Source organism: Xiphophorus couchianus, chromosome 6 (genome assembly GCF_001444195.1).
Source record: "Xiphophorus couchianus chromosome 6, X_couchianus-1.0, whole genome shotgun sequence".
NCBI lineage: Eukaryota > Metazoa > Chordata > Actinopteri > Cyprinodontiformes > Poeciliidae > Xiphophorus > Xiphophorus couchianus.
In genome coordinates this window covers 16,082,299-16,108,215 of record NC_040233.1, presented here as the reverse complement: position 1 = coordinate 16,108,215, position 25,917 = coordinate 16,082,299, and the positions used below count along the sequence as shown (strand labels likewise).

Genomic DNA, 25,917 nt, shown 5'->3' with positions numbered 1-25,917 from the left:
AATGCTTTTTCCCCACCTAACTTTTTCATAGGTGTGCTGTCCATTGGGGTGTTTGTAGATGATCCAGAAGGATCTACTTTCTGCCAGCAAGAGAAACCTGTGTAGCGAAATGCTTGATTTGTCCTCTGTAATAGCTTGCTTGAAGGTGGCAATAAATAATGAACAAATATTGGAACTTCTATCATGGAGGCATGCTGGAGAGAGAACATCCTGCATGTTGTAGGTCAGGTCACCATGACTACAATGCTTTGACATTGGGCAAAGCTCAAATTATGTAACACTAACCCCCAAAAAATTCAATTTGCACAAATTTTTTGAATTATTTCCAAATACTGTCAGTGGAACGAAAGATCACTTTGTGCTACATTTGTCATTTAATTGTGGACTTTGATTCTTTCTTTTCACATAGCCTTTTCTCCTAAGTCAGCTTCAGTCTTACGTGCAGCCTGCTAAGATTGAAAATAAAGTTCCCTTGAAGACTGTGACAGTCCCTTACTGTTGCACAATGTCTTAGAATGACTACGCTGCAGCTCCTAACAGGCCATGTCTCAGATTCCCATGAGATGCTCCTGCTGCTTTTTTTAATTTGCTCTGCTTGACTGCATGCACTGCCTGTCAGTTGGAGAATGAAACAGATTCTGTCTGTCTCCTTTCTTTTCATTCTTTTCCATTTCTTCGAAGGTTATCCATGTCATTTTTTTGTGTGATCCATGTGCAAATTTCAAAATGTTGTTATTTCTGTCAAGAACAGTGTTTAGTTTCTTTAATACTGTATGGTCTTATTATAAATAATCAATACTGACTTCATTTATCCCTCTCTTTCTTTGTTGCAGCATTCTTTTTGCAGATATAGTTGGTTTCACCAGCCTGGCCTCTCAGTGCACAGCTCAGGAACTGGTTAAGCTGCTAAATGAGCTGTTTGGAAAGTTTGATGAGCTTGCCACGGTGAGTCTGTCTCCCTTCCTTGAAGCCATATTCCCTCAATTATAGTCACTGTTGGCATTCAAAGCAACACTCCCTGCGCAAAGAGTGCTTTGTCCAAACTCTGACGCAGCAATGACTGTATGTGTGTGAGCTTGTGGATCTCTTTGGCCACAGGCTATTGGCACGCTTCTGTAGCTTAGCATGATGTCACAGTGAATATTGGAAGCCCATATGATGCCTAATATGATTATCCAGTGCTTCATTTGAGGAAGAGTTGACAGACCTCTTTAATCTCAGCCAGATTTACCCATGGCTAAAGCTTGCCTCCTCTCTTGTTGTGTGAATGAACTGAATAGAGTGGATAGCAGGGGAGATGAGTTATACTCATCTCTAGTTGCTCTTGTTATGGACGAGGTAAAGATTTCAGCAATCCAATCTGTTAATATTTTGCTTTGTGGGTTATGGGTCAGGGTTGACAATTCATCTGACCATTTTTTTAAAACAAAAAACTTGTACTGCTCTTATTAATTTGTTTTCCACTGTAGCCCATTTAATAGAATAGGGCAGAGGTTTTCATAATTAGATTTGTTGATTTTTGAAATGTGGATTTGGCTGAGGCAGCATCCATGTGATTCTATAACCTGCAGTTCACATGGCCTTGTCAAATCCATTAATCTGCAGGATTGCAGTGAACCTTTTTTTTTTTTTTGCTTTTACAGAAGGGTTTTCTTTGGCCCTGTTAAGAGCTTCTATTTTTGACTTGCTTGTTTATAGGTACAAATTTAGGACTAGCTAAAAAAAGACAGGAGTTTTGTTGTCAGTTGTTACTGTCATTATTTTTGTAATAAATTGTGAATAAGTTGTTTCAGGGTTGTAGCTATTTGCTGTCTCTTTGGGGTCCTTAAAAACAATTTGATTTACCTTTATTTTGGTTTCTTCCTTCTGCAGTTTTTTAACTTTAGAGTAAATGTTTTACGCTTTCATTTTTAAAACTAAAACAAGGCAGTTGCATCTTTAGATTTAGATTTCCAAGCTGTTTTGATACTACCAGTTGCACAGTTGAATAGATGACTGTGTCCAGTACTTGGCAGCTAGCTTAAAGCGTTATAGTGCCCTGAAAGGCTTGTCCCCAGCTATTAAACTTGCCCTGACCCAAAGCCACAGTCATTCTTATCCACTTTGGCAGGAAGTGGCAATGCCAGTGACTCATAGCCGTGGTCACTTTGGGCACGCAAACTCTCTTTCGTCCCATACGAAGAGCAGGCGATGCCACATGGCCACTGGGCATCATCTCATGGTACTATTCCAGCACCATCCCCACACCACCTGTCCACTCTTTGGACTTGTCAAGCTGCATGGGAAGCGGGCCAGGAACACAGTGTTCTCCTGTAGTGCTGGTGATGTAGCAGACCAAGTCTGCTCTTCTCCTCTCTCTCTAAATTTTTTAACATGAATGAATCTAAGCTAGGCATTATCTGAATGCTTGCCCTGAGTCCAACCTCAGCATCACTCCACCTGTAAACAACGATGGTCAATAAATTTCTTAATTTTTTTCCCAAAATTGACACAATCTCCACATCAAAGCTTGATAAATATTTTTTTGTGATTCAGAAAGACTTAACACAACTCATCCACCTTTTTTTTAATCTTCCTGGCACAGGGAGAAAATACAAACATTGCTGTCTTAACAAATAATTGTATTTTCTTCCAAACTCACGTCACATGTTAGAAAGGTGACACACAAAGCTTCATTAGCTTGCATTTAGACACGTTTTCCTGCCACCAGAGTGTACAGGTTCATTTACTGACACCTCTTCAGGCTCTGATGTTGTCTCTGCCAGCTCTTAACTAATTAGGACTGAATGCACCACGCGTAAATTTCTCTTTCAATCCAAGAAACATTTCTATGTTTCTCACCTGTTTTAAGAAGCTTTTCAGTGCCAAAGTGCTTGTGAGTTTCAAAGTGGGATTTGACTGCCCTTCTCTAGCAAGTAAATATACTTTGATCTAAATCTCTGCCACGATCTCAAGTTTTTTGCAGCCTCTAACAGTTATTCTTTTAGGATTGCCATGTATTTTCTGTCACCCATATTCCCATCCATTCTGACTAGTTTCCCCTGTCACAGTTAAAGAGAAGTACCCCCCATCACTGTCACCTCCATGTTTACATTAGATGTTCAGTTTTAGTTGTCTGCCCAACATTGCACATTACATGTTGGCCAAAAAGTTTAATCTAATCAAATAATCTTCTCCCTCTATTATTGAGTTCCCAACATGGCTTGTGGTACTGAGACGCCTCTTATAACTTCCTTTCTATTGTGGGTTTGGATTTTGCTGCTTTTACATGAAGGCCAAATTTATGGAGTGCATAACAAATAGTTTAAAAACAGATTCTCCCACCTGAGCTTTGTATCTCTACAGCTCCCTGAGAGTTACCATGGTCTTCATACTTGCTTCTCTAATCATGTTTCTCCTTGCCTGACTCATCATCTTATTTTGGTTTAGATTAGTCGTGTTGCACCATATTTTTGGTTGATGGATTGACTATTGCTCTGTGCTTGCACAACTGTTTTAAAACTTAATGCTTTAAGCTCACCTGCAACTTTTCTCATGACCTCTCTTGTACGATGCTATTTAGTTTCCATAACTGACCCTCTCAAAGGCATGTTCTGTGTTAGTGACAGAGTTTAAATGAGAAGATGCTCATTGGTACAGATACAGTCCAGACTCTGTTCAGTGATATGCAACCTACTTGTTTATGTCTGGTTACCACATTTCTATAAAGAAAAGCTCATCTCAGTGTGGCAGTGCAGATGTTTACACCAGAGCTCTTGTACTGTTTTGTGCTCTTGTTGCTACTCAGCAAAACCTGTTACTTTGATCTCCTCACACTTGACTTTTGCGTCCTCTTGCATAAATACTTTTGAACTCAATGTTGCATATGTTGTTGTTTTTACTGAAATCACTACAAAACCAAGGAGTAGGAAGACATAAGAGGAAATACTTGGACTGATAACTAATTACACTGATATAGTGTAACAAGCAAGCCAAACTCAGAAACAGCTGTGTTTCTGTGTTTGAAACACATTTTTAAGCACAATGCTTAAAAATGCATATGCATCTACAATGCATTCTACGGGAATCAATCTGACCTCAAAATTGCAGCTAGTAGCAGCCTACCTTTGGAGCAAGTGGTCTTAAAGTACAGTATGTGGTTATCTTTTACTTGAATGCTACAAAACCCAACTCCAACAGTTTTAACAAGAATGAATCAAAATTTTTCTTAGTTTTTGGGATATGTTGAATTATACCATAATGTTACTTAATCTCATACATCACTGTGCAGTTGCTTTGTCAGAACTGATTCCTGCAAAATGTTTGACTTTTCAGACATTGCTTTACTTTCTGATCAAGGCAGAAGTTCTTCAAGCTTGTTCACTTTTTTAAAAGCTTGCAAAAGTAACTAACTCTCTAACTGTAAAACTTACTGTAATATATATGCTTTTTATCCCAATGTATCATTTTCAGGCAAATGACAATAATTTTGAAAAGTTAATTTATTTTCGGACTTGAATTCAGAAAGTGAAACCCGACATGCGCGTAGTTTGCAAAAGGGTGACATTTTTCTATTAAATATCTTTTTTAAATGGTCTTATGCAATATTCTTGTGAAACTGAGTTTTGACTTTTGATTAACTGTAGGCCATGATCATGAAAATTAAGAATAACAATGCTTGAACTACATCTCTCTGTGTTCAATGAACCCATATAATGTAAATGTTTCACATTGTATGTTGAATTAATGAATACTGTATATTAACTGTTCAATGATATTCTGATTATTAAGAGGAACATTACATGAAGGAGCATTACACAAGAGAAACACAGTTTATATGCACAACAGAACTTAATATTTCATAGGATGTGCTTCATTCATTCATATTTGGGTTCAGCTGCAGAATGTTTTGAGATACTCCAGCCTTTTGTACATATCAAGACAAGCAAAGCTGTGACTGCTGTAGTACCATAAAACAACAAAAAACTTTTGTTGGACATTTCTGAAGTGATCATATATGTAGAAATTCACTCTTTTAATCATATGTTGATGTGATTTATTTTTATTTTAAAGACATAAATGTAATTTTTTTTCACACCAGTTGTTTTTTATGGGATCCCCTTCCCCTCCTCCCTTCTCTCTATAAACACTTTGAGCTGGTTGTGTTTCAAACAGTCTGTCCAGTGCGCTATGTAACATTGATAGCTCTGTACTAGATGAGCCTTGGTGTGTTCGTGCACACAGTATACCATTGCTATTTCCCTGGCGGAGTTTCACAAAGCTTTTTATTCTTGTCCCTCTTTTCTCTCCTCTTGCAACACCTCCCTGCATCACAGCTTTCAGACTCCTCCGCTCCTTGTTTCTCAGCTTTTTGATTGACATGCAGCAGCCTACTTCCTTCAACTGTGTCTTTTAAGCCCTGTGGTTCTCTGCACTCTCTTTGCTTTTCATGTTTCCATTTTTAGAATGGCTCAATGATGGATTTATCTACTGTCTCTCACTTTCTTCGCAAGTGAGAGATTTGTTTTAGTTCCTTCATATATGACTGTGAAAGCTGACAGAATATTTCCCAATAAGCATGCTGCACTTTAGATACTTCAGCAGGACCTAAAGTCAAATCTGGTTTTACTTCAAATATAAAAACTTTGAAGAAAAGGCTTTCTCTCTTACTTTAACAAAACATTGATTGTATGTATAATCATTTGAAAGAATTATTTGATCAGGACAAAAAAACATGTTTTGGTAATGATTTCATTAGTTAAAAACAACATAGAGGCAAGTATCTTTATATGAACACATCCTAAGTCTGCTAAGATAATGGAGCAAATACACAGGCAAAACTTTATACGCTCTTTTCATAAATAGACACATAACCCTTATACTAACATTCTGACCTAAAAACAGAGTAAATATTTTCTGTAACCCTTTGGTATTTCAAATAAACCTGTAAAAGGTAAAGTTTAGTCTAAGTGACAGGGGAGGGAGGAACTTGTGTATCTCAATATCTGGTTTTAGCTGTAGTTTCGTTGCCCTTAATTTAAGGACATGAAGTATTCACTGTCCACATGGTGACAGCTGCCTTCCAGAAAACAAAACCTGGGCTTATACACAGCCAAATAATTCTGTCTTGTTTGTCTCATGAGCAGATGCAAGGATCATTCACCAATCCTGCTGTTTCCCCTCAGACGTCTGTGTACTTAAAACTGTAGTCTGAAGCAAAACCCAAAACATTTAAGCCAGCTTGGATCCTTGACAGCAGAATAAGTAGGATAAATGCCTCTAAGAAAAAGCACCATGACAATGGTTTCTGTTGCAGTAATTGTAGCGTAAGGCACCCTGAGCTAACATCGTTTGTCACACAAAGCAAATTTAGCCCAATATAACCTGAACCAGCTTTTCCACAGACACACTAATGTAACATTCTCAGGTAGCATACCATTTAATTGTTTTCACAAATTAATTTGTGTAATGAGCTTACAATTAAAGAGAAATGCTTGACACCACTGAGAGTTAACCTTATTCTTCATTTCTGCCAAAAGAAGGAGTATTGTGTTGGAGACATTTTCCATTTAATAAATTCAAAACTACAGAAAAATGAATAAAATTTATATATTTTTGTATTCAATTTTTATTTTTTTTTAAATATGAAAGAGGATTAGAGCCACTGACTTTTGGTCAAAATTCAGATTTTGTTTCTATATATGTGAAAATCCAATTAAAAGAACCAATCATTCTCAAGTGACAAAAGGATCATTTAACAGTTTCGATCAAGGTTTTTCCTCAACCTTCCTAAATAGGAAGCAGGCTGTGCCGGAATCTCATTTAATGTATGGAATATGTGGAGTCCAAACTTGGACTTTTGTTTGGAAGCACATCATAAAATACAAATATCTATTTGTCAAAAGGTTGTATATTTTACGAAGAAAGAAACTGTTCAATTAAATTTTTCCTCGGACATATAGACAAAGCGAACCGTATTCAAACTCCTTGAATGTGTTCAGCAATAAAGTTCAATGTATCATTTGTATTTTATGTGACGGAACAACACAAAGCAGCCATTAGTTGTGAAGTGGGAGGAAAGGTATACATACTTTGTGCATACATACTTTTATGTGGCTTGTGGAAAACCGAAAACTAGAACTCTTGCTACTTCTCCAGACAATCTTTTTGTAGAGCGCACAAGTAATAGTTCTTCTTTCAAGAGATTCTCTCACCTGAACTTTACAGCCGCTACAGTTCCCATCAGCCTCTTGTAATTCAACCAATGACACAACCTGTAATTTTGGTCATTTAGCATTATATGTTTCAGTCTATTTCTGTGTTTTGTATGTTTCAGTTTGCTAGTTTTAGTTTCTTCCTTCACTACCTCAGCTTTCTCTCTTCCTCATATGTGTTTCATTGCCTATATACCATTCATCAAATTCTTCAGTAGTTCATAAATATTCCTTTGTTCACTTACATCATTATCAGATGCCATTTTTCTCCAGGCTGCTGTTAGCATGAATTGCCATATATTGATTGATTTTGTGCCATACTCTTTACATTTTCAACTGATAGATTAAACTCATTGATTGATTGTTTTGTACACTGCTCTAAACTTATTCACAACTTTATCCCCAACATGCCCGCTGTGTTCCTTGGCCTTCATGATGCTATTTGTTCATAAATCACAATTGTTTCTCATTGTAACATGAAAAAAGTGGAAAAGTTAAAGAGGTGTGACCATTCAGTATATTATTAAGTAAAGAATGATAACATATTAATAGTAATTAATAATTTAAAATATAAAATATTTTTGTTAAAATTATTCAGGTATAAAATCTTTAAAAATATATATTTATATTTCTTGAAAATTAGGATGAATTTGGTATTTAGTTTGAGAACAGTTCAGGAAAATAAAACAATACTCAAAGCAGGTTAAAAAAAACATCTTAGTGACAACTGGACTGACTTACAATGAGTGAGAGAAGCTGTTGGATGAAAAAAGATTGGATGGATCAAAAAGAAAACTAAAATAAAAGAACAAAGGTGGACCTACTGTTAAGATACAAAGTCATACTTAACCCAGGGAAAGGAACACATCTTTCTTTCAAAACAGAAACTGGTTCCTTGAAGCACAGATCCTCACTAAACATTATCAGAGGAAAGAGCTGATGTAACAGAGATGCAAGATCTGTCCTGTCATGATTTCTTTGAAACAAATGCCTTTGAAAGCATCACAAACATATATCTAATCATATGTTTAGACATATGTTACAGAACCTTTTTTTTTTTCTTTTTCTGGGATTAAATCAAGCTGAACGTATTCTGTTTTGGGTCATTTGGGATTACCTTTGTGAATTGATACAACACTTGTTTCACTGTGCAAAATGACATTCAGTCAGCATCTTTACAAGATCTTTTGCTTTTTTCTGCATGTCGATAAGCATATTTTGCACTAAAACACGCTTGAATGACAGACATGGAACCCATTTACATATTGAACAGTATAATGGATGAATATTATTGTGTTTTCTTTCATTCCTTCTTTTTTCTTTTTTTACTTTTTAAACACAGCGTTTTAGCATCTTTGGTCTTATGGCAAATGTGCCGAAGCACAACTGAGACTTACGGAAGCCCTCCATTTTCTTCCTGATGTCTTTCCTGATTTCTGTTTCTTATTTCCATGATGTCGAACAAGAAAACAGTGAGTTTGAGGTGTTGTCTTAAAGCATGTCCAAAGCTGTGACTTAACTCAGATGTTGTGAATTAACCTCTTACAACTTAAAAAGCCATTACATTATCTGGACATTCCTAAGCTGTTTTTTAAGACAAAGAAATCTTAGTGAGCTAATGATCTTAAAGAAGGATATAGAAATTATCTAAAATATCTCTTCTCTCTTGTTATCCTGACATTTGGGTTATTTTGGAAATCCCCACTGACCTAAAATAGAAAACATTTGGTCTGATTGGATTTCTGACAGTAAGAACAAAGACTGTCTTTTTACACTGTGTATGTATAGTTCTGGTTTTATTTATACATAAAGTAAATAAAAAGAAAGCAAAAATATTCCCTTCCCTTATCCTTTAATCTTTTTCTATTGCTCAAATGATTTGCAATCTTAATCTGCTGTTGAATTATATTTTTGTACAGCATCCCAATTCATTTGCAAAACAACCTTTTCTTCCAAACTGAGTTATTGTTGGCAAATTCATACAAAACTGTTCAGTATCTTATTGTCCACGAATATATTACCAACTTCTCAATAATATATTACCATTTTCTATATGTCAGTCCAAGAAAACAATGTTTTTTTTCACTTCTTTTTTTATGAATCATATCAGCTGTCCAAAAAGCCAATGCCATCCTTAGAAATGAAGCAGTTTTGAAACACTAAGCATTTGTTATTTGCCATATCTGTTAATACATCAAGGTTTCCTTCACATATCTCACCCACTCGCTCCGACCCGCTAGAGTGGAGTGAGAGAAGGAAGTGTTGATAGATTTTTCATTTGCTATAAAATAGCTGGTGAAAACCAGTGAAGAGCAATTTTTACTGGAGATGGAGGAAGATTATAAGAAAATGTCGGTGTCTTCTGTTACAAACCCTTTTGCTAATATTCTACATCCCTAACTTTCATTATTGCAAAAAGAAAACCTTTTTCTGAATTATTAAATAATGTTAACATGAAACACAAGAAAGAAGAAGCCAGTTTAAGTTAAAAAATGCAAGTTGTCAAATTGCATGAAAAAATAAGAACTGTAATTATTTATTTGAAATAGCAGTGTATCTTACTGTTATTAAACACTGCATAAATTTGCAGACCGATAGCAAGCATTTCTTCCAAGTTGCTGCAAAGGAAGCCCTTACCTTCAGCACTATCAGCACAGCAGTCATCTGTGCTGCTGTATCAAAAGCAAAGCACAATGTGTTCCACTCTCCCCTTTGGGAACTTAGAGGAAATGAACTGCTACCCTCAGCTGGCTCATATTTTTCTTCATTATCATTTATTGAATGTTCCTCCTCCCTGCATTAATGCCTTGGTATTTGCCTTGTTTGTCCCTTTCTATTTTTATGTGTGCACAAGACATGGGCCAGTATGAGATTCGATAACCTTGGATGATAACCTTTAAGTATTTATCGCTGATTCACAGCGTTTTCGTATCACTACGAAAACAAAAATGTGCAACACTACCAAATTTCTGTTATCTACAATAGGAAAAAACAGTTATTCCCAGTATTGCTATGGCTGTAACAGCAATGTTTATTATGGTAGCACCAATTTATTAAAGATAATTCTAACAAAATGGCCATACACGATAATTTTTAGATTTTACTTTTCAAATGAAACTGCGAATAAGGGTTACACTCTAAAGCTTTTTTTCTATCTACTTATGTCGATGACCACCCAGACTGCTCACAGTGCTGCAGTCACATGATGGTGGTAATCCTGCTTGAGTCTGAATCAGCTTCTAAAGCCTCACACAGCAGATTAGCAAAAGGAAAAGTACAGTGTAGGAGACTCTTTAAGTACAAGGGCTTTCCCTGCTTCCTGTAGCGTCGCCATGCCTCACCAACACACCATCTGTTTCTGCACAACCCCAACCCCAAGTTACCCCAAGGGGAGAAAGCCTGCTCTCTAATAACAACAAAAAAAACAAGCATACTTGAAATATGTTGTTAAAGAGAGAAAGATTTCAAAAGAAAAAATGTTAATTAGAATTATTTAGTTGTTAAGTAGCTAAAATCTTGCAGTTGGTTCAATAAGAATAGATAAGCGACCATATGTCAGAAGCTATTTTAAAATAAAGCACTGTATATAAAGGGAGCAATAATAATAATAATCTTGATTTTAATAATAATAACTTATGAAACACTTTCTAACAAAGCCCTGATTATTTAAAAAGAGGTAAAGAACAAGTTAAAAACATAAGAAAACAAATACAACAAAGAAATTGTATGCTCTGTAGATTTATGTGGTCTCAAACTGCTGTGATACTAAAATTTTAACAAAAGTTGAGATGGAAATTGAATTTAAGCTTTTAGCTTCTCCAGAGCCACACAAGCTCACAGCCTGTTTCAGTAGCTCTCAGCTAATTCCTGAGTTTTTCTTATGTTTTTAGTCTGTTTTTACAGTTGTTATGTTGTTCTGTGATCCCTACTCTTTTGTTCACATTGGAGCAGAATTTCCTCTGGACTGCTTTGTTATTTTTCTTTTTTATGCTGTTTTGTTTGGACACAATGGCCAAGCGCCTGTTGTTTACACCAGAGATCAGCTGCTACCTCTGGATAGCTTCGCTCCATTGCCTCTCTCTGTGCAATCAGATATTACCCGCTTTTCCACATTAACAGACACACCCACAAAGTTCTGACCAAATACAATCATTTCACATGCAGATTGTGGCAAAAAACATCACCAGATGGGTTGTGACAGGAAGGGATGGCCAACACGAGGATGAGAACAAAATGGATGATGTTATCATCTACCAAAGACTCATCTTGAAAGATCAGTCTTTGTATGTCTTCAGCTAATTTGGAACGTCATTCTTTGCAAGAACTTCATTTGAATTTAGCATTAATTATTTGTCTCACAACATGGGCAGCCAGAGAGTTTTCCGTGATGTACATTCAGGTTTTGTAGGTTAGTGTCTAAGAATAAACGCTTCCTCCTTTTCACAGCAGGTAAATCATCCGAGACATGGAACAACCTCTAACTCTTCAGCTCTACTGAAACTCTCATGGTTTCCGTGATAAAAATAGTGTCCATCCTGTCTCGTATCCACCAGTGTGCATAATTATGAGTCTTTGTGCTCTACACATGCATGGGCAGCAATCCCATTACCTTAATGGAAACAATGAAGGGTTATGAGGAGGCGCCCACGGTAACCTGGTCTCCCTGGTAAAATGAATGTCTGTTGTTAATATCCTCTAATGAAAGGCTATATTTGTAAGCCATCTTTCCACACTGCTGCTTATTGTTCCAAAGAGTGAGTGACTCACCTTATTTCCTAAAATGAGACAGATCCATCGCATCGTGGGAGCTGTTAGTGCCAGTGCAATTTAAACGTCTAAAAAAATGTTTATTAGGTAATAGATTAGGAAATGGACATGTCAGCCCAAGAGAAGCCACTAAACAACAATGTATATGTAAACTGTAAACTGTGCAGTTAGACCATTTTTAAGTGATGGGGAAGTTCTCTCAAGAGCGGATGCTTTTATACAAAACAAAGCAGAATGCGTTGGTCTAAATTCTTGGGCTACACAAACTTTGTGTCAGACTTTTTTTTAATGAATAAAATATTTCAAAGTTTGCAGCATTGTTTTCAAGCTGGTTCTGCTTTAAACCTTTACACAACTTTATTCCTGATCTGTTTGAACAAGCAGAATCATGGGCTTCATGATTCTATTTGTTCACTACTGTTCTCTAACATGCCTTTGTTAACCTTCACCAACCATTTGTATTCATATTGAGAATGACAAGAGAAGTCTACATAATAATAAGGTGACTTCTGAAAGAACATGTTTGCAGTGGAATTTATTGTGGAGTAATTTGGTTTTTCAAAAAAATGTCGAAAACCATGTTTCATTTACCCTGTACTTCACAGCTATTCCTTATTTTTTGCATCGGTCTGTTACAAAATGCATAAATTTTTTTGGTTGGTTTGTGTGACAAAGTAACTGTCAAGCTGTACCTTTCCAAGGTACTGTAAGGTAAGAGGATATTGGCCTGAGACTGATATAATCAACAAACTTTTCAACAACTTGAAAATATAAAATTTAACATGACATAAAAGCTGTAAAATGTAACATTTGTGTTGTTTGTAACAATGTCAAGCATGTAATAGAGTTTAATAGACATGTTTTGAAGGAATCCTTGAACATTTCTTGGTGAACTGAAAAAAATAACAATAAAAATGTAGAGCGAAAAAAGAAATGCCTAAAACTAATATGTCTCTGAATCACATACAGATTCATCCTTTTTCGATATCGGATAACAACTTGTCAACTTGTTCAATCTCTCTTTTTGATTAATAGGAGAATCATTGTCGCAGGATTAAGATACTGGGGGATTGTTACTACTGCGTGTCAGGGCTGACTCAACCCAAGACTGACCATGCTCACTGCTGTGTTGAAATGGGTTTGGACATGATCGACACTATAACGTGAGTTTTTCTTGGATAGTGTCTGATTTTATCTGTTTAAGCACTATGAGTGGGAAGAACAATATGAGCTATGTTTTATTGTTGAATGTACATTTCAAAATCTGAATTGCTGTTATTCTTGAGGCAAATACTTTTTTAGGGAAAGTGCATACGCAATGTTACTTTTGTCATCAAGTAGTTTGGGAGATAGATTATTGCCCAAATGATGGATAAACACGGGGACAAAGTTAAGTCTGCTGTATTTACAATCTGCTAGAAACATTTAGACATATTTTTCCTCCAATAGTAACGTAGAAAATTGCCCCAGGTATGTTATGTTTGAGATTTTCATTTGGTTTCTGAGACCAAATAATGACAGTTACTTTTTTTACCCTCTGTGAGTGGTGGTAGTATATTTTTAGAGAAGATTGATCACTATTAGGTTGTGCTCAGTTATAGTAAGTAAAGATTTTATACATTGCTTTTACATGGTGGTTTGATTGAAGCATGTGCTCATAAAATTTCTTGCGCAAGATGGAGGCTGTATTAATTAAAACTGCAATTGTTGTAGACATACGTAGCTTAAATATTAATATACACATCCTGCAATAATGAGCTAGAAAACTGTCTTGTGGGTCTGTGGATGCATCTTTATGCAAGAACTTACAATATATTTTGGGAAAAAAAGAAAATTATCTTTTTCACGTAGCCTACTTATCAAAGGAATCATCACTTGCCGCCCATTTATTTTTCATCATAAGAGACATCAGATATGATGAGTAGGCCTATTTTCAAGCTGTCTCATACGGATAAAAGATGATGACAAAAGTGTTATGATTTCAAATAATTACTTATGATATCTTTGTTGAAGTTTTAAATTGTGGAGAAGAGTCCAGCTCTTCTATTTCAATTATTTTTTAAAAAAAGCAGTTGTGAAACAGTGCAATCCATCATTAAAACTTTATCTTGTACTTTTACTGTATATAGTTCCTATATATACTTTATATTTACAGTACCATATATACTCTTCCATGACATTTTCACCCAAATCATTTCATGCATGGTCCCGCAGGTCAGTTGCAGAGGCAACAGAAGTCAACCTTAACATGCGTGTGGGTCTGCACACTGGCCGAGTGCTGTGCGGAGTGCTGGGGCTCAGGAAATGGCAATATGACGTCTGGTCAAATGATGTGACGCTGGCCAATGTGATGGAAGCTGGAGGACTACCAGGGTTAGTGCAATTATAGATAAAAAATATTGACAAGTGTTTATATGTCGAGGCCTTAAAAGGTTTAATCAGAATCAGAATTGCTAAGTTAGTGGCATAGATTTTTTTTTGTATGAAGAGGAAAATAGTAGCACTCCCGTGCTCCTCTCGATTTTCTTCGTGAGGAGCATGGGCGTAGTTAAGGTGGCTCAGGCATCTGTTGGGCTGCCTCCCGGATGCCTCTTCTGGACACATCCCACTGGAGGGAGGCCCAGAGGAAGACCCAGGACATACCAAAGGGACAATGTTGATGGATGAGGAGAGGGATACTTTTGGTCTCTCAGCGTAGGCTGCTGCCCCCACTACCCGACCCCAGATTAAGCACAAGATAATGAATTGATAGATGGATAGATTTTAATAATTTCTGTCTGCTGTTGAGTTTTTTTCAGATTTGCCTCATTTATGTTAAACTTGCCTTGTTTGCATTGCAGAAAAGTTCACATCACCAGATCAACACTTGAGTGCCTAAATGGAGACTATGAGGTAGAACCTGGAAATGGCCATGAAAGGAACGCCTTTCTCCAGAAGCATGAAATAGAAACTTTCTTTATTGTGCCATCTCACCGACGGAAGGTATTTTCTATTTGGAATGACTGATTAATATTATACAATGCATCTTTTGTTTTACTATGACCTATTATTGAGACCCTGTTTTTAGTTACAAACATTTTGAACCTCCAATAGAGCTTAGAAAGGCATGTACATTATGTCAGGGCACAGTGGAACTGTAGCTCTCATTATTATTGTGCCAAGATCTACAAACTAATGTACTCTTCAACTTGAGCTAGGATTTTCTCAGTACACGTGTTAGTTTTGATTCATGTAAAGCATTTTGCTAGATTATAAAGAAAAGAAACACAGCCAGTGGAATCCATCATCTCAAATTTGCACACTTGGACAAAGCTGAAGAGAAATACACATAACTCCAGCAGATGTGCCACAAGCAGGGAAGTTCAATTCTCTGTTCAACTCTCCCCTTTTTTCGGCTTGAATGTATCATTCGACTTTCTTCATTATTTCTGTCAGCCAATTTTGCTTTTGAAAGATAAGGCTTTCATGCAGGTTCACAGTTTCATATCCCAGTATTTTTTCCTCTCTTTGCAATATAAGATACTTTACTAATCTGATTAATGTAGCTAATGGCTTAGCTTCATAAAAGTAATGGCTCAGGCAAAGATATGCTCAAACTGTGGTGTTCGATAGACTGCCACTACTGCAGGGACGGATCTCAAACAAAGCATATAAATTATGTTGCAAATCCCACTAGCGCTTCCTCAAACCCATTAATGTACACTTAATCTTTTTCACATTTTCTAAAACAGGTTTGAGATCAGTTGTCCTAAAATTAAAAAAGGGGTCCTATGGGATTAGACTGCCTCCGTTTAACCATTTCTAAGCTCTGTGATAAAGATTGCATGTGTGTCTGTATGCTCTGTGGTTGTCTATGAGTTCTAGTCATAGACTTGCACATAGTCAAGATTTTACTGCAGGGTTTTGTGACTTAATCCTTGTGCTCATTCTGGTGACAGATATTTCCAGGATTGATTCTTTCGGATATAAAGCCTGCCAAAAAGATGAAGTTCAAAACCGTTTGCTACTTACTGGTGCAACTCATGCACTGCAGGAAGATGTTCAAGGCTGAGATTCCATTCTCCAATGTCATGAACTGTGAGGATGGCGATAAGGTAATAAAACTGCTTTGGGTTGACTTATTGGTGAATTCTTCACAATATATGTATATTTTTTATTTTGTTGTTCTAGATCAATAATTCTCTCAATAAAATTTAGATATATAAGTATATGTTTAATGAAACTTGTTATTTTATGTCATAAGTACTTAATTTCTGTCAGTTGTAGTCTGAAAATTGCTAAAAAGAAACACTATGATTGTATAAAATATAGCAGGAAAGTTTAGATGTGATGCATTTAAAAATAATTAGCCATTTAACTTGCTGACCACCTCATTCCTACACTTCATTGCTAGATCTGGTCTGGCATTTTTACACATAAACAAGAGACAGCAGCCTCACTTCTGTCAGTCTGCCACAGGGCAGATGTGGCTAAAATGTATGTTACCACCATCAAGGTACTTTTAAAGTACCTTTAAAAGTAATTGAAATAAACAAGTGATCGGAATAAAAATGTGTCATTTAAACACCTCAATCAGTATATTCTGATCGGAAAGCAAACGTATTTAGATCCTGACAAACCTGCTGTAGCACAACAGACACATTAGTCTTTGACTTAGGTTCAATGCCCAGAAATAAAATTTTCTGGCTGCTGAAGACACATAGACACAATGTGATGCTTTTAATGATAAACTTTGAAAGCATAATCAGCTGCTCTTATTCACTCTTGACTCTTATTTATCTTTGTTTTTAATATGATAATAATGAAGTACTGGGTAGAATAAACAGTGCAGCAGTGTATTTGTTAAGTGATTTTTTTTATTTTATTATTATTATTTTTCTTTTTTTTTGCTTCATTCAGCGGAGAGCCATGCGAACAGCTCCACAAAAATTGAGGAACCGCTCCAATGCTAACCAGGCTAACCTGATCCAGAGCAGTCCTAGAACCAGGGTCAACCGCTACATTGGCCGGCTGATTGAGGCCCGCCAAACGGAGTCCGACACAGCAGACCTCAACTTCCTCACACTCATGTATAAGTGCTCTGAGCGGGAGCAGAGGGTGAGGCATTCAACATGCTACCTAGATTGAGAATTAGTAGAGCCTAGAGCCTCTGTTTATGTCTTGATATCTTGTTTCCAGTAAAGATCTTTTTTTTTGTCATAATCAAAAGCTGACTTTAGTTCTCCAGGGAATCTGAAAGTTCTGAAAACATCTTTTTCTTCGGGCTACTTAAATTTTAGTTATTCTCATATTTCTAAGAGAAAACATTTTGATAGTATGAAAAAAATACATGTAAAGTATTGAAAAAAACAAACCTTAATGTTTAAACATACTTCAGCTCCCTTTAAGTAAAAATGTCTTCTGGTTACTTTAGTAGAATCTATTAACAGGTGGATTTACTATATAAAAAATGAAGATTAAATTATTTCATGGGGAAATAATTATGTATTTTTACCCTAATAAATTGTGTCCTAAAAAGCTTTTACCTGAAATTAAATGAATGAATTTAATTAAACAAAAACATTAATTCAAAAATACTTTGTAAATCATTAACAGCATTTATTCCTATGTCACAGAAATGTTTTATTTTTTTTCCCCTAACTTCAATCATTTAATCCTGTCTGGTCTTTTACATTAGTACCACCAGGTTCCTGATGAGTACTTCACTAGCGCAGTGGTTCTCTCTCTGATCCTAGCGGCCTTGTTTGGAATTGTTTATCTTCTCATCATTCCACAGTATGTTCATCAGATAATATTTGTTCTTCTCATGAAACTTTTGAAATTCTCTAAGCATCGTTAACTTATTTTGCTTATCTGTGTTTTTTGTTTGTTTTTCATTGAATTCAGGGGCACAGTTGTACTTGTCCTTCTCGTCTTCTGCATCTGTTTCCTTGTAGCTTGTATTATGTACCTGCATATCACGAGAGTACAGGTAAACACAGATCCTGCTTTAGCTTTTATGTAGGTTGATTACATTTGTTTTGCACACTTCTTTCTAATATACTGATTGTCTTCTGTTATCAGCAATTTGCAAAGCTGTCACGTTAAATATTGTTTATGTATTTACTGTGCTTTGCATATGTGTTTTATTTTATTATATTATTATACCTGTTGATTTTTCATTAAGCATGCTTTTCTAAACTATCTCTAGCTGTGCAAAGCAAATACAGACATGCACTAAACACTTGCAGCTGTAATTGAATCACTCTTGTGCTGTTAATTATTAGTTTAAGTTCTTTTTTTTAAATATTTTCTAACTGTTCTATTCTATAATATGCCCTATCATCTTAGTTTTTTTTTTTCTTGATGAACAGTAATAGCAGTGTATAAAATATAAGCATGCTGGTCTCTGGTGATGATTTAATGTCTTTGTCTTTTTTTTCTTATATTCAGTGTTTTCCGGGGTGCCTGACCATTCAGATTCGAACTGCTCTCTGTCTTCTTATAGTGCTTTTAATTTACGCTGTGGCCCAGGCTTGTGTTGTAAGTCCCAAAAGAAATATCCAAAATGTGACATTAGATTTCAGGTTTTTTCAAGTATTTTCTTTTATAGGTTTTAGAGAAATATAAGCTTTAGTGTTTCTTTCAAGAAATGCCTTGTTTACTTCAACAAGACATTGACAAGCCACATTAATCTGTTTTTAAAAGTAAAACTGCTTGCATTCTTAGATTTATGTTGCTTTTCATTTGATATTTCTTGTGCAAAGTGCAGACAGTATTGGTAGTATTTGCAGTTTAGAATAATGTTCTCAAGTATAACTCATATATTGTGTATATTTATGCATTGTTTGTCTCTATTCATAGGTGGGTTGTATGCCCTGGATGTGGGGAAGTGCCAGTTCAAACAGTTCCATTATCATCATAGATGTGGACAGGGGAGCCAACCGCACCATGGCCGAGCTGCCCTGTGATGGGGCCCGCTATGCTTTTCTTTCCTGTGTAGTGGGCACCCTCACATTAGCGCTTTTCCTGCGAGTATCCTGGTTGCCAAAGATGGCGTTGATGCTCCTTTTGGGAGTGCTGTACATCACTGTGCTGGAGCTCAGTGGCTTTCGCAAGACTGCGGGGTAAGGTTCAAAGCATGTCATACATTAAACATACACTTATATATATACAGTATATATACTACATATATGGATTAATTTAAAGCATACCTTGGGACATGTTTGCTATTTCAACTTGGCAATAATGGTTTTAAATGCAAAAATCACAACAAGCTTTCCAAGTAATCACTTTATATAGCACTATGTAATGAATGGGTGGACAATATGAATACATGGATGAACTTTTTCTTTAAAAAAAAAAAGAAACATCAAATAGGAAAACTAAAAAGCCCTTTCTTTTTCCGAAAGGCATATTGACTTTTCTATTATGCTAAGTGCTACATTTTAACACTCCTAAAAGCAATTTCAAGGGGTGTACAACTCTTCTTGCATACTGAGTTAAATTTTAAGCTACTGAATAGTAACTTTTGATAAATGGTAAAAGACTGAAACTTAATTTTTAAATATCTTTATGGGACATGATGCCTAAGAACTGACAGTAAGATTTAAATTCATAGCCTGCAGTCTTATTAACAAAATGGATAGCATATATTTGTTAGAAAATATTTATTTTAGTCATTAAAAAATTACATCTTGATTTGCAGCAAACCACTGGAGTATTGACCTAAATTTGAGGGGAAAAAAAAGATTTACAACAATGCATGTACCTACAGCTTAATGGGAAAATGATGTTGTATGAGTTGTGTGGGTCATTCCATCATCACATTGCTGTAAATGCTAAGTGTTATTCTTTGTTTGCTCAATACAGGAAGTGCACAGATAAACAAGATTTGCAGTTGCATTTACAGTATGTGTGCTGTGATGTACTGTATGTGTGTAGAGGAGTTGTTGCTTGTCCTCAGCCCACACACTCTTTCATTTTCCACCCTTTGAAGCAGCACACATGCTTATTAGTTCCAAATCAGAAGCCTGAACGGACAATGTGGGTTGGATGATGGGACCACATTAGTTCAGAGTGGAGGGGCTTGGACAGTATTATTGGAGCTTAGGTCTGAAATTTGCTTTGGAAAATTCTGACTCAAGTTTAGAATGAGTTTTCTTTTTGTGCACTTTATATTGTTGATGTGCAGTTACAGCCAAATACTTTATCTGCATGACAATTCATTTTGAGAAATTTTATAAGTAATTCAAATTAATCTTGACTTATGATCTCTCTCTTTCTTAGCGCTGTGGTGGGTCCAGTCAACCCTCCTGTGTTGTTTTCTTTGTGGTCTGGTCTATTGCTAACTTCTGTGTTGGTCTCTTCCACAGTGGGGGGTCTTTCCACATCCGGGGTTATGAGCCCATCCTGTCTCTGTTGCTCTTTGTCAGTGCCCTAGCCCTCCACTCCAGACAACTTGACCTCAAACTGCGCTTGGACTTCCTTTGGGCTGTACAGGTTTGGAAGAGTGTAGTGATGTGCAAAGTGTAATGTACTGTGCATGTTTTGAGGCATACATTTGTGAAATTTAATCAAAGTTTAAGCACAGGTGCCATATTTCTGTCATTTCAGATTTATTATATTGGGTAAAATGAGGGGTTCAATGCTACTGGCAGCAACCGGTTCTTTTATTTTTTTGGCAAAAACAAGAGTAAGAACATTTTACTGGCCTTGTTTCACTTGGAATCACTTGCTGTTGTATGTGCACACTGTGTCATTAAAGTTCTAACTATTAAATCTAAAACTTAAACTGTTTTTGACCTTTTAAATAGCTGCTATGTAATTTTGAATTGGGGTTTTTATGAGGAGGCATTTTACTGACCCCATGTGGTAAAAATGTGAAAAAGACTCAGGCATTCTCTGCTGGTTTCTTTTTTGCGTGCTGCCAGGCGGAGGAAGAACGAGATGGGATGGAGAAAGTAAAGCTGGACAACAGGAGGATTCTCTTCAATCTACTGCCTGCCCATGTGGCTCAACACTTCTTAATGTCAAACCCCAGAAACATGGTGAGCCATGCTAATAAACAGGCATGCAGGCAGACTGACCAACAGGTAGATGAAAATAGAGGAAACAAGACAAATAATAAAGACGCAAAGGGACATCTTTGTTTTTTTCTTTTACGGGGTTCTGTGTTTTTTATTAGGATCTATACTATCAGTCCTACGCCCAAGTTGGTGTCCTGTTCGCCTCAATTCCAAACTTTAATGATTTCTACATTGAACTGGATGGCAACAACATGGGAGTGGAGTGCCTGAGGCTGCTAAATGAAATCATTGCTGACTTTGATGAGGTATGTTTTTCATCTTATGATTTACTTGACTTTTTGTTGCTTGAATGTGGTTTTCATTCTAATATTTATTGCTTAAATGTGCATTTTGCAGCTTATGGACAAGGAGTGCTATAAAGATATTGAGAAAATCAAAACTATTGGCAGTACATACATGGCAGCTGTTGGGCTTGTCCCCACCATTGGCACCAAGGTGGTTGTTTATCTATCTTTCTTTGGGATTTTTTTTTCTGAATGTTTAAGAGTTTGTTTGGGCTTTTAAAAGAAAATTTATGTATTGGAAGTATTAGTTCCCTTACTTGTTTTGGAAGGAGGTCATATTGCAGGAAATTGGTAGAAAAATTATGAAAGACTCACACCTAATGAAGTTTGGGGTAAAATTTACTAACTACACTTCCAGAACAGGCCATTGTTGCTGTTTGAAGCCACTTTCCCATCTAAACAACATCTATGTTACTACACAAAATCCCATTGGCAAAAGCTGTAGACCATATTCTTATCTGGGAGGACAATTTCAAGACTTGGATAAGTACAAGGATGTACCAATTTTGATGTTGCACAAATCCAAAAGTTGAATCTGCTCTGGGCAAACTCAGGGCAGATTGTCACAGCTGATTCAATACAAATATTACTTTAGCTTAGTAACTCAGAGGTATTTTGGCTTGGAAACTTAATACATGGGAATATAATATTATGCCTGACAAACATCAACATTTTCAGTTGGAGCTGATATTAATTGTAAAATGAATGAAAAGAAGAGTCTGCCTGATTTTATATTAGCCTTCAATTTGCATATGGCATCTTTCTACCACAAGTAATGGATTTGTGGATTCTGTTAATAACGTTATACAACCTCACCTTTATATTGGAGACACATTTGTATGCAGAGCCTTACTATTTCTCTGTTCTACAGGCCAAAAAATCGGTTTATGACCATTTGAGCACAATCGCAGACTATGCCATAGAAATGTTTGACGTGTTGGATGAAATCAACTACCAATCGTACAATGAATTTGTCCTCAGAGTGGGTAAGTGGACCAGCAAAATGACTCTGAATGTGAATAGGAATACTAAGGCAATTTGCTGTAAATTGATACCTGGACAGGTATCAATGTTGGTCCAGTAGTTGCTGGGGTGATTGGAGCACGACGACCACAGTATGACATCTGGGGTAATACAGTGAACGTGGCCAGTCGGATGGACAGCACCGGTGTACCAGGAAAAATTCAGGTAGATAAAACACTAAATGGTGCATTGTATTTTACTTGTGTAAGTAAAATACAATGCATAACAGATATCAAGCATAAGTTCTATATCAAATGCAAGCTTTGTATTTATCACATATCTCTAAATCATACATTTCTAAATGAAAGTGTAGCTAACTACCAGATTTTTAGTTAATTTTCTGTAGTTTTGTTTGAAATAGTTTAATAGATCTGAATCAAAATCAAATTTAAGTTGAACATTCATTTCCAACGAGTGTGCATTTTAAAAAAAAGAAATGGTAAAGTTCAATGCTTTTGTTTTCCAGGTGACTGAGGAGGTATATCGTATGCTGAATAGCAACTATGATTTAGTCTGCCGTGGTAAAGTCAGTGTAAAAGGTAAAGGTGAGATGCTGACATACTTTCTGGAAGGTAAAGTGCAGGGCATTGGCACTGCAACCACTTCATCGGTGATGCGTTCCACCAGCCTGGCACGCCGCATCCATTCCTGTGGCAAGACAAGCGTGCCGACCCATCTGGGCAGCGTCTCCTCCGCTGCCAGCCTGGCTGCTCAAGCCAGCATGGGAGGCAACTTTCAGACGAGCTCTGCCAACATTAGCAACAGCCAAGCAACATGCCTCCCCTCACCCTGTGTGCTAGGTGAAGTGGAAGATGAAGACGATGTAGAGGTGACAGAGATTCAAATCAAGGCTGTGGCAGCCATTGCAGATGTAGCAGTGTAGGAGGAATGACAGGACAGTTTCAAATGCAGCGGGAAGACCTGGAGAAGTCAGGGCTGTCCACAGATTTCTCATACATCCTAGGATCCTGACATAACCCAAGATGTTTTCGGTCAGGATAACGTGCTGAAGTATTATAAAACTGACAATCAAACTTGCTTTCAGAGATTTTCTTAACTGATTGCCTCTATTCAGAGTTGAGATGTGAAGGGAAGAAAGATGCACCGAACTGCTCAACTTTCTATGAACATCGCTATATCAGATGATTAGATTTGTGGTGTTCTCGGGTTCCTGTGCAGGTATATCCAGGTAATGTGTGCAACCTTGTTTTATATGAAGTACATATTTCCATGTACAAGGAATATGTGTATTGATACCCAGAAAAAGACTGATCATGCATTTGCTTTTGCACTGTCTTTCTGATTATGCCAAGGATATATTGCATTATTTACAGACAAAACAGTTTATTTATATTTTGGTGTATGAAGGCATGCATGTTTATAATTATAAGTGTGTGTATGCATGTGTGTTCAGTTTGAAATTGTAACAAAACAGCACAAAATCCTTCTTGTACTCACCTTTCACCGGATGAAGCTGGCTTTTTATGAAATACGGCAGTTTATCTTAGTGCTTGATTTTTTTAAAAATGTCAAGAGCCATAAGTGATGATACTCTGCTCGAGAGGAAAAACCAAAGTAATGATTTTAAGTTTTAGAAATTTAACAGAGATGGGATCTTGCACTTGTTACTTTCAAACATTATTAACCAATTTATAAAGTGTCTTGTCTTGATATCACCTGGATTCACAGAGTCTAAAGTAAATGTTACGTGTATGAAAACAGCATAAACTGATGGGGGGCTGTTTTCACGGTCGGTATGCACTAAAAGAGCTAGAAGGAGTGAAAAAGGTTAGCTGAATGTTGAATGCGTGCTGCCACAGAAACTACTTCATGCCAAAATGAGAAGGTTCACTTAAAAAAACACTACACAGAACACCAATAAGCACACATGAACATACAGTGCCTTGAAAATTTATTCATACCACTTGAACATTTCCGCATTTTGTCACATTACAGCCACATACTTTAATGGATTTTAATACGATTTTATGTGAAAGACCAACTCAAAGTAGAGTATGGCTCTGAAGTGGAGTAAAAAAATAATTTCAGTTTATTTATATAGCATCAATCACAGAAACAATACTAGTTTTACGTTGCTACTCTTCTATGAAGGACACGTCTGTGGGGTTCACCACTAAAAGCTGTTCTGTCAACAGTATCTCCCACCTAAGCTGTGGATCTCTCCAGCTCATCAACACTCACCATGGGCATTCTTGTTGCTTCTGAATAATCTTGCACGTCTTTCAATTCAGATAGCTGACAGAAGCTTGGCTTCTTTTGTTATATTGTACTCTTTCCAATTTTTGGCAGATGGACTGAGAAGTGCATCAGCAGATGTTCAAAGTTTGGAATATTTGTTTATAAAATCTAGCCCTTCTTTAAACTTTTCCACAACTTTATTGCTGGTTTTTCTACTGTGTTTGTTGGTTTCTGCTTGCCCACTAATGCTCACAAACAAACCTCTGATGCTTATCAGTAATGCTCTACTTTGGGATGGTCTAGAAAGTCCTTAAAATGGACATTGATGTTTGTGGTTGTTAAATGAGAAAATGTGAAAATCCAAGGGGTACAGCTATCTTAACAAGGCACTGTAGACTAATGGGATAAGGATGGCATTCATCCATACACAAGGGAGCACTTACATGGTAATAAGCACACCACTTCTATAAATGCATGACCTTTAAGTGTTTTAAATCCTTAGTCTGTGTACATTACCTTATTTTCTTGAGGCTGCAGAAACTTTGGTGCCGTGTCTATAGCTGCTAATGTTTTTTTTCAGGCTTATACATTACTGTACAACTGCTTTTCAGTATAATAAAGCTAGAATTTAAGAATAACATTAAGCACATATCTCTCAGATGCAGTTTCATAAATATGAGGCATGTCAGATATCTTTATAGCCTGTATCTTTAAGTGCATAGACATCTTCACTTGATAAGGAAAAGTGTGATTACATCACGTTTCAAGTTTTTTGCCTTACTCAATAAGCTTACAGTGATTGCAACTTGCCTTTTTAGATTTATTCACTTTGATATGCAGATCATAATCTTTTTTTGTAAATAGCCAAAACCTGTAAACTATGTTGTATCTTGTACAGTGTAAAGTTATTGAATATTTTGTAATAAATACAATATTGGTGCATAAAATATGAGAGCGCTTTGTGAATTTTAAGAAATGAAATAACTTCTGTCTGACTGTATAAAATGGAAATGTTATGACCAGCAGTGTAAAGGAGGTCCTTTTTTATTTTTTAAGGAGCAATTTTTAGTGTTACCCAATAGAGTTTCCTTCCTGAAACAACCAAACAACATGCAGTGAACAAACAGCTTTGTGTGTGGATCTTTCCTTGTTAGTCACACTCAGTAGATTTTTATGCTACACATTCTATTCTCTTCACGTAATTGGTTTTAAAATAACAGTTTTTGGCTTACGCAGCTGAATGCACAAGACAATAAATGTTTCGTGGGAGCACCTTGGCAAGCTAGGAGCCAGATTAATATCATCATGTCTTAAACTCTGGCAGCAGCCAAAAATTGTTTTCCCAGCACTGATGCAGAGTTTGTGTAGAGTTCACTCGGTGTA

General features: G+C 36.4%; 1 protein-coding gene across 2 annotated transcripts in view; it reads left to right on the top strand.

The window, feature by feature from the left end:
• The window catches only part of LOC114146909 (adenylate cyclase type 1-like), a 40,144-nt gene extending 14,661 nt beyond the window's left edge, over positions 1-25,483 (top strand). The window contains exons 4-20 of one of the 2 annotated variants that reach the window (XM_028021353.1): positions 834-945; positions 12,996-13,123; positions 14,175-14,333; positions 14,801-14,942; positions 15,899-16,054; positions 16,860-17,057; positions 17,638-17,735; positions 17,847-17,931; positions 18,393-18,482; positions 18,804-19,066; positions 20,315-20,441; positions 20,873-20,989; positions 21,127-21,273; positions 21,365-21,463; positions 22,184-22,298; positions 22,376-22,500; positions 22,802-25,483. In XM_028021353.1, coding sequence (XP_027877154.1) covers positions 834-945; positions 12,996-13,123; positions 14,175-14,333; positions 14,801-14,942; positions 15,899-16,054; positions 16,860-17,057; positions 17,638-17,735; positions 17,847-17,931; positions 18,393-18,482; positions 18,804-19,066; positions 20,315-20,441; positions 20,873-20,989; positions 21,127-21,273; positions 21,365-21,463; positions 22,184-22,298; positions 22,376-22,500; positions 22,802-23,218 — 2,578 coding nt within the window. In that variant the 3' untranslated portion in view covers positions 23,219-25,483. Of the gene's footprint in view, positions 1-833; positions 946-12,995; positions 13,124-14,174; positions 14,334-14,800; positions 14,943-15,898; positions 16,055-16,859; positions 17,058-17,637; positions 17,736-17,846; positions 17,932-18,392; positions 18,483-18,803; positions 19,067-20,314; positions 20,442-20,872; positions 21,035-21,126; positions 21,274-21,364; positions 21,464-22,183; positions 22,299-22,375; positions 22,501-22,801 lie in introns of both variants that reach the window. The other variant, XM_028021352.1, reaches the window with a different exon arrangement.
• Positions 25,484-25,917: the final 434 nt, after the last annotated feature.